An 8,245-nucleotide genomic window follows, 5' to 3' on the forward strand; every position below is an offset into this window, starting at 1 on the left:
TCTCTGCACACCCCTACTGTGGCTACGTGCGCCCCCTCCTCCCTACTAATGACCCTGGCCTGGGTCTCACAATAAGAACCATTAGCTTGCCCCATTGCAGGAGAGGGGGGTGGTGCTGGAGAAGGGGATGTGGGGGGTGCACACATGCAGCTGCCACATCAGTTCTCAGCGGAGGCGGGGCAGGGGGTAGGGGGAGAGTGTACTGCCACACTCCCCATGTACACCTGGATCCTCTCTGGACCCGTCTCCAAGACCCTCCCTGGGTTTCCGTGCCCCCTGCTCTGCTCCAAGTTCCTCCGAGGCCACCCAGACCCCTCTGCCCCTTCCTCTGCTGCCCGTGCAGCAGAGCTGCCTGCGAGCTCGGGCAGAATGTGCCCCTCATATCTCTCATGGATGGGACCCTGCCCCACAGTCTCACAGCGTAGAGAGCCTGGAAAGAGGCTTTGCTTTCAGCCGCTCTGGGTCGCCCATGGCATGGCTGGGCTGGGACAAGCACCAGCCGCCTCCTTCCCCAGGGGAGCTGGAGTTGGTCACATCGTTGTGCAGGTTTTGGCAGTCGTTCTCCTGCTGGTGTTCTTCAGATGACCTGAATCCCAGAGCACAAAATCTTTCCCATTGATATTTGTCCCAAACAGGCACGGGTGTCAGAGCCAGCGAGCTCCAGAGTGAGAGCTGTGCTGTCCCCGTGCTGTCCTTTGTCCCTGCGTGAGCAGTGAAAGCCTGGCAACTGTGTGGGGGTGTTATTTTTCTCCGCTAAAGTGGCCGAAGCATTTCAAGGGGTTTCCTCAGAATTCTTTCCCAGGGCAGTCAGGGTGACTGAGAGCTTCTGTAAACAGTGAGACTGCTGCCAGCAGATCGAGGGAGGTCATCGTTCCCCCATCCTCAGCACTGGTGAATGAAGCCACTCCTGAAGCACTGCGGCCAGTTCTGGGCTACCCCGTACAAGAGAGACATTGACACACTAGAGAGAGTTCACCAGACGGTCACAACGAAGATGAAGGGCCTGGAGCGTCTGTCCAACGGGGACGGGCTGGGAGAGATGGGGCTGCTCAGCCTGGAGAAGAGAAGGCTCCCGGGGGATCTCATCAATGTGCATCAATATCTGAAGGGAAGGTGCCAAGAGGATGGAGCCAGGCTCTTTCCAGAGGCGCCCAGTGACAGGACCAGAGGCAATGAGCACAAACTGCAACACAGGAGGTTCCCTCAGAGCATCAGGACACAGTTTGTTATTACTGCCTGGGTGACTGAGCCCTGGCAGAGGTTGCCCAGGGAGGTTGGGGAGTCGTCAGCTCTGGAGATACTCAAGAGCCGTCTGGACATGGTCCTGGGCAACCAGCTCCGGGAGTCCCTGACTGAGCAGGGGGCTGGACCAGACAACCTCCAGAGGCCCCTCCCAACCTCAACCATTCTGCGACTCTGTTATCTGTGAGTGCAGACATCATCAAGTAGTGTTTGTCCCCTCTGCTGCTCAGCTTAGAAATCTCTGGAAACCTCTAAAGGGAGCTGCAGCGGGACCCGTGTGGGAGCAGGTCCGGTGCTGCCGGAGCCAGTGGGAGACGGTTGCAGCCAGCTCCAAAGCCGGTGTGAGCAGCCATCGCCTGCCAAAGCTGCGCCAGGCAGGGCAGCCGCGCTCCCCGCTGCAGACAGGTTGGGTGAGAGAGGCAGGAAGAAGCGGGGAAGGGTAGAAGGAAGCCCATCGGCGCTTGCAGCCCTGTGTCCCCATGTGGGGACATGGCAGGGGCGGCCTGGGGAAACCCCTCCCGCTCGGGAGACAGTGGGGTGGGGGCAGCTCCCAGAAACCCCTGCCCACTGCAGAGCCCCTGGCAGGGCCTGGGGGGCAGGTGTGTGCAGCCCCTCTGTGACACGGTCCGAGGTCACAGTGGGACAGCCAGACGTCACAGTGGTGACAGCCCCCCTTTCCCTGTCGTGACCAGCATCTGCCCCACTCACCCCGGTGAGGCCGAGTCGACTCCAAGTGCTGAGAGCTGCTCTCGCCACCGCTCTGCTCTGGAGTAGCTGCTCTGCAGTGAGGAGGAGAAGGCGGAGAGAGGGAGCACGACAGCACCAAGGAGTGTGAAAGGTGGAGAAGGAGGAGGAGGAGGAGAAGGAGAAGGAGGAGGAGGAGGAGAAGAGAAAAAGAAGGAGGAGGAGGAGGAGGAGAAGAAGGAGGAGGAGAAGGAGGAGGACAAGGAGAAGCAGTAAAGCCATTGTCCAGCCACTTGCTGCAGTTGTTGACTTGAAGCAGCAGTGGAACTAAGATGGCAAGACAGCTCTTCTTGCAGCCTCACCTGAGCCCAACTATTGAGAAGCTCGAGCGTTATGGTAAGGCCTTCAGGCCCAATTTCACATGTGTGTCTGGGTCAAGGACATCTCTGAAATCAGGATGGAAATCCATAGAATGTGGGGGGTGGTTGCTCAGGAGTGGTGACTACAAGGAGGGACCTGCTTGACCATCCCAAAGGGCTGAGGGGCTGATGTGGCAGCCAGGGCTCCTGGTTCCCTTCCTGACGTGGCCCCTGCCTTCCTGGGGCAGCCCAGGCAGAAACCCCTGACCCCAAAGGGCTGCCCTTGCCTGGCGCTGGGCATTGCCCACGCTGAGCTCATGTCTGAATGGAAGAGCTGAAGGTGCTCGTGGGCCACGTGGGCTCTGTGTGTTCAGAGATGTGACCCGGCAAAACTGGCCCCTGCTGGGGAGACACCAGGGCCTGCCCTGAGCCTCCGAGAGCCGCGTGGAGCACAGCCCCGTGCCCCCGCGGGCATGGCAAAGCACTGCCGGCTTCCCGTGGGAGTGGGTCACACCCTGGAGAGCTGCACCTGCAAGGAAAGGAGCCCCTTGGAGGCAGCATGAGGTGTCCTTTGGTTCTTGCCGGGCTGGAGAGAGACCACCTGAAATGCCTGAGTGAAAGATGCATCGCTCCTTGGACAGGAGTGGGCCGAATGGTCTTGAGCTTGCTGCCTCAGAGCATGACAGGTCTTTCCCTTGTTTTTCCAGAGTTCGCTAAGATTTGGGCCAGCACATCGTATCACCTCAGCCTGCAGCTGGCTCTCCACCAGGTGGGCCTTACCTCCTTCTCCCCTCACACCCTGATGAACGCTGATCAAGTCCTGACAGCCCTTTGCCATGGGGTGCAGCTGTTCTTCCCCTGCGTTGAAAGCAGGAGCAACGCCCCAGCACGACACTGCAATGCACACAGTGACATGGACACCTTCTCTGTCCATTCAGATGTACAAGAAGGTCCCCCCGTCAGAGTTGCATGTGAAAACCTGGAAGCCTGGGACACATCTGGATTTATTCCAAGCGTGGGAACCCCCTGCCTTCTATCTGATTGAGCCAGAGGGTGTTTGTCAGCTTTCCCTCACCTATTTGGTTCTTCGTAGCTGAAGGGGGGTGAGAGGGAAAAGCGCAGCCCCTGTTTGTGTTCTCCCAAGGAGCCCATCTTGCTCCTTTGTGCCTCAGGCCAGGGCAGGGCACTAAACGCCATCAGCCTCCTCTGACAAGTCACCCGTCTGCCCCTCCAAGACTTCTTCCCATCCGCCATCTCCTCTGTTCCAGGCTGTCCGCATTCCCGGAATCGGGACTTTTGCGGTTGTCAGAAAGCGAGTAGCCCTCAGCAAGCAGGATCTGGTGATCGTGGAGAGACCCGTGTTTCGACCTGAAAAGGCTGTTGTGCAGGACCATGAGCTCCGCTATGGTTGCAAAGACTTCCCTGGTAAGCAGCGTGAAAGCGGCGCTGGCCCTTGAGCAGGGTGGGGAGGGGTGCTGTGCTCCCCAGAGGTGACTGAGGGGAGTACCAACCACCCACCGCGGTCCTGCCAAGAGCTTCACTCGACAAAAGCAGCCGGCTGTGAAAGGACCCTGCCTAGCTGTTTGTTTTAAAGAATCACCAGAGGACAATACAGCTAAGAGCGCACTCTCTTTGTCCTGCTTCAACAACAGGTTCCCTCACAGCTTCCTTGGTGTGGTGTCTTCTGGTTCCGTGATGCTTCAACTCTTGCTCCCCCTTTCCGCTGCACTAGACCTCCTCCAGGCAAATGCCGGGGCTCTTCCCAGCTCCCTCAGCCTCCTTGCACGGGGGAAAAGCAGGGGAAACCCAGGGGGGTAAGATGGTTCCTTCCAAAAGCCAGTGACGGCGACACCTGCGCCTTCTAGTCACTACTGCCTTTGGGGCAGCTGTTGTGGGACCCTGGGGAGCACCCAGAGCTTGGGGCTGTGTTTGGGGTGCGTTTCTCTCTAAAGACAAAGACAGCACCGAGTGTGGGCTGGCACCCTCCAGCTTGCCCTGGGACCTGGTGCCTATCTCCCCACTTTGTCCCGCAGTCACTCTTCTTCCCACCAAGTGCCTAAGACTCTTTGTTTCCCTTTCTATATCAGAGAAACCACAGCTGTCTGCTCCGCACCTCACTGTCCACTTTAAGAGGAAAGGACAAGCCGAGCATCTCCTCAGAGGCGCTGGCCCAGCCAGACAGCCCAGTACCAAAGTGTTGCCTGAGGGCCTGGAGGCTGCAGACCTTTGATTGTAGCCTGCCCAGCAGGTCTGCAAGCTCATGTGTTCCTCTTGTCTTTCAGACCATCAAGATTTCGAACAACTGCCGTATGCTGAGATAGCCTCAGAGAACGCTGTCTCTGAGGGCACCGTGCAGCTCTACATGGAAAGGACCACGCACCTTTTCCATGCCTGCCTAGAGAACAGGAAGAACGTTGCCATCATCTGGAGGGACGTGGGCATGCTGATTGCCGAGGGAAAAGAGATAAAAAAGAGATTTTACTTACACTTTTTGGAAAGGCTGAATGGCACTGGCAAGATGCTGCAAGCTCTTCTCGAGGTAGGATTTTCACTTTCCCAGCCCCACTCCTGCTGCTTCTGAAATGCTTTCTGGGGGCTGCTTTCCCCTGGCCGACCATGCCTTGTTCAGTCACCTGGGCTCCTGGAGCTCTAGAGCACAGCAGGCTCTCTGCAGAGCACCTCCCTGGCATGCAATGGCCTGGCTTTGCAAGAGCCACCCCCAGAGGAGCTGCACTTTGCGAGAAAAGGCCGGCGTTGATGGTGGGGAGCGCTGCATGCCCCACTCTGGGGGCCGGGAGCAGAGGCACAGGCAGAGCAAGGCTTGCTGAGCCCAGAGCCCTTGGGCGGCTCTGGCTCTTTGCTGGCGCTGGGCTGAGGCGGAGCGAGCAGCCGGCCCTTCCCAGTGTCCGCTCCTCCCGTCATCCGTCTCTGTCCTCGTTGCAGATGCCGGAGATGAGGGACTCAGTCATCTCACGCCATGACACCGCTGCTTCCCAGACCTCTTCTGGACGTGTTATCGTCCTGCCATGGTATGTTTGACTTCACTTGGAGGAACGTGGGACAGTGGCACGGCTTATGCATCTGTCCTACTGTGGAGCTAGAGACGCATTTAGGCAACATTTCCCACTACGTTTCTCCTGCTCCTTTTCTTTCCTCTGTGGGAGAGACTGCTCTTAGGTCCGGAAACGTTAATCTGCAAGGCTCTACAAGGAACTTGGAGGGCAAGATCAGAATTCAAAAGGGTGTTAGAAAATCAGAGCACTAGATAATATTCTGCTCTCCATGTGCACTGTGAGCAGGATCATTTCCCCAGAAGCAGTAAGGGGGTTTTGTGGGAGGACGGCCATTCTCACGGGAAGGATGGAAAAAAGCGGGCACAGGCTGACGGGGTCTCACCTAGCCCTCCCGGCACTGGAGTTTCTACTGCAGCCCTCCGGGTTGGGCTGCCTTGGGAAACAATGTGGTGTCCTTTCTTCAGCCTGGTACCTTCTTGCTCTTCAGGTGCCAACTTGAGACCGTGCCTAAGATGCCAACGCTGATAGACCTGACGGGACGTGTGCAGGGAAAAGGTGATGGCAGTGGAAAGAAAGGTCGGGGACCAGTGGGTTGCTGGCAGGGGGCTGCAGGGTTTCCTTCCACGGCACATGGAGGGGATCAGAACTGAGGTTACCCCAGGAGGCCTGGAAGAGGGAGAGGCTCCTCCTGTGACTCTCTGGACCCATCATGGTAATGCTCCGGTGCCCCATCATGGGACAAGGTCTCAGGACAGTCCTGCACCACAAAGGGCCTCTTGGACTGCTGAAGGACACCTTTCCAGTGGCCTCCACTCCCTGCTTGGGCTGCAGACAGTGCAAAGCTCTAAGCCTGCTTCTTTCCATCATGTGCTCAGATGTCTCAGAGGCAATGCCTGTGGTGTGAACCTGCTCCAGCAGCAAATGTGTGTACACAGGACCAATGCAGAAATCCCAGAGCTGGGTTCCCTTGAGCAAAATGATTCCCCTTCCCAGAATGACTCCCGGAGACCACCGGCTCTGCCAGGGAACCCCCTGTTTCAGCACAAGGATGAGAGAAAGCCATCCAGATAGTTTTCCCCAGGGAACCCCAGGGAATAATAGTGCACTGTAGGCACGAGGAGCTGGACCAGAAAAACAGTGTCAGAAAAGGCCTAAGACCTCCCAGGAAACATGGCTTTCCCCCAAAGGGATGAAAAGGACCACCTTCCCCAGTGTTACCACAGCCCTGAGCAGACCCGCACGTCACTCTCCTTGGAACTGGCACACAAGTGGCACCCGGTTCCCAGAACAACACCGAGATGCTGTTCTGAAGAACCGTCTCCTTTCCCCTTTCTAGAGGATGCTGCCGAGAAGCGCCTCCTCCGTCGAACCAGGCTTCCTCCAAATCGGTTACCTGCACCGACTGTGAAGCCGGAGCAGGGTCAGAAAGCTGAGGGGAGTGAGCCTCGCGCCAGGTGAGACACTCGCATAAATGGGTGAGCGTGACCCCCTGCTCCGGGCTCTGTGGGAGCGAGACGTTTCTCCTGGAAACACCCCAAGTGCGCTTTTCCCACGTCCCACTAACTCATGGTTTCTTGCTCATGGCAGTGTCTTGTAGCTTCTTGGCAGACTCTGCTGGCACCACTATTTCTTTCTTCCCTTCCGATGTGCAGATCTCTTGAGTAACCAAGTGCAAAGGCTCATTCCAGGAGCAGAAGATCATTTTGGCTTTCCCTTCAGGTTGAAATGAGCCTGGCCTTTCTGTTTGCTGAGAACAGAGTTCTGCAGTTAGTTACTGCAGAGGATTGCCCTGAGCAACCAGGAGCCTCTTCTACGCTGACGCCTGTCTTACGGAGAGCCCAGTGGCAGGATGGCTTTTCTTCTGGGGTCATGTCCTCCTCCCTTTGACACTGTGTCCCCAGCGCCCAACCTGCCCGTACAGGGCATAGCGCTATCTCCGGTCACAGGACCCTGTTCCTCTGGTTGCTCCAGCAAGAGAGGGCCGAGACCTGGGCATCCTGAGTTGCAGGGGGGCTGTTGGGCCCATCCGAGGCTGACAGCTTGGGGTCTTCTCTGTGCCTGGGGACTTGATCACAAGGATGTGAGCAGAGCACGTTCTGCTGCAGAAGCAGGTGCGCCACCTGGAAGCACAGGATGCAGAACCAGCTCCTCCTGCGCTCCTGCCAACACGCCCTGTTGTGTCTTTGCAGGCAGCTACCGGTCATCCAGAGGAGCTGCTTGAAGGAAAAGGAGGAGAAAGGAAAGCTACCGCCTCTGGTTGCACCCAGAGAAGTGGACTTCATAGCCAGAGCCATTGAGAGGAGAGAAAAGGTACCCGACACCGGATGCTGCCGGAGCACATCCTACTGGACTGTAGAGCAGCGTTGCTCCACACGTGCCAGTGCTCACAAGATTCTTCACTGGGTGTTCACGGGACCACTGACCAGTTGCTTTGGTGTTTGCTTGAAGGGAGGCGGGTCACTGTCAGTTGAGAATATACTTGTCACTTCCAGTAGCCTGGAAACACCCCCAGAGCCCTCACTTGAGGCCGTTTCTGTCGGAAACCTGCAGGAACCTGGGAGCAAACCAGTGTGGACAGCAAGGCAGAAGAGAAGGGAGGGAGGGAGGGAGGGAGGGAGGGAGGGAAGGAAGGAAGGAAGGAAGGAAGGAAGGAAGGAAGGAAGGAAGGAAGGAAGGAAGGAAGGAAGGAAGGGAGGGCGAGAGGAAGGGAGGAAGGGAGGAAGGGAGGAAGGGAGGAAGGGAGGGAGAGAGGGAGGGAGGAAGGGAGGAAGGGAGGAAGGGAGGAAGGGAGGGAGGAAGGGAGGGAGGAAGGGAGGAAGGGAGGAAGGGAGGAAGGGAGGAAGGAAGGGAGGAAGGGAGGGAGGAAGGAAGGAAGGAAGGAAGGAAGGAAGGAAGGAAGGAAGGAAGGAAGGAAGGAAGGAAGGAAGGAAGGAAGGAAGGAAGGAA

The 8,245-nt window shown here is 57.5% G+C and overlaps 1 protein-coding gene across 1 annotated transcript; it reads left to right on the plus strand.

Annotated features, from left to right (window-relative positions):
• The first annotated feature begins 895 nt into the window (after positions 1-895).
• On the plus strand, positions 896-7,749 carry LOC139829422 (coiled-coil domain-containing protein 81-like). The gene is made up of 7 exons (XM_071816911.1): positions 896-1,010; positions 2,993-3,054; positions 3,554-3,710; positions 4,568-4,824; positions 5,229-5,314; positions 5,787-6,753; positions 7,489-7,749. The coding sequence occupies exons 1-6, from the start codon at positions 896-898 to the stop codon at positions 5,947-5,949; spliced, it is 840 nt and encodes a 279-aa protein (XP_071673012.1). The 3' UTR covers positions 5,950-6,753; positions 7,489-7,749.
• Positions 7,750-8,245: the final 496 nt, after the last annotated feature.

The sequence above is a fragment of the Patagioenas fasciata genome, chromosome 19 (genome assembly GCF_037038585.1).
Source record: "Patagioenas fasciata isolate bPatFas1 chromosome 19, bPatFas1.hap1, whole genome shotgun sequence".
Taxonomy (NCBI): Eukaryota; Metazoa; Chordata; class Aves; order Columbiformes; family Columbidae; genus Patagioenas; species Patagioenas fasciata.

Bases quoted from the DNA above. Each gene is read 5' to 3' on its own strand.
- LOC139829422 (XM_071816911.1), top strand. From the start codon at position 896: ATGAAGCCACTCCTGAAGCACTGCGGCCAGTTCTGGGCTACCCCGTAC. The intron at 1,011-2,992 runs GTCTGTCCAACG...TTGTTTTTCCAG, and splicing joins GAAGATGAAGGGCCTGGAGC to AGTTCGCTAAGATTTGGGCC. The intron at 3,055-3,553 runs GTGGGCCTTACC...CCTCTGTTCCAG, and splicing joins TGCAGCTGGCTCTCCACCAG to GCTGTCCGCATTCCCGGAAT.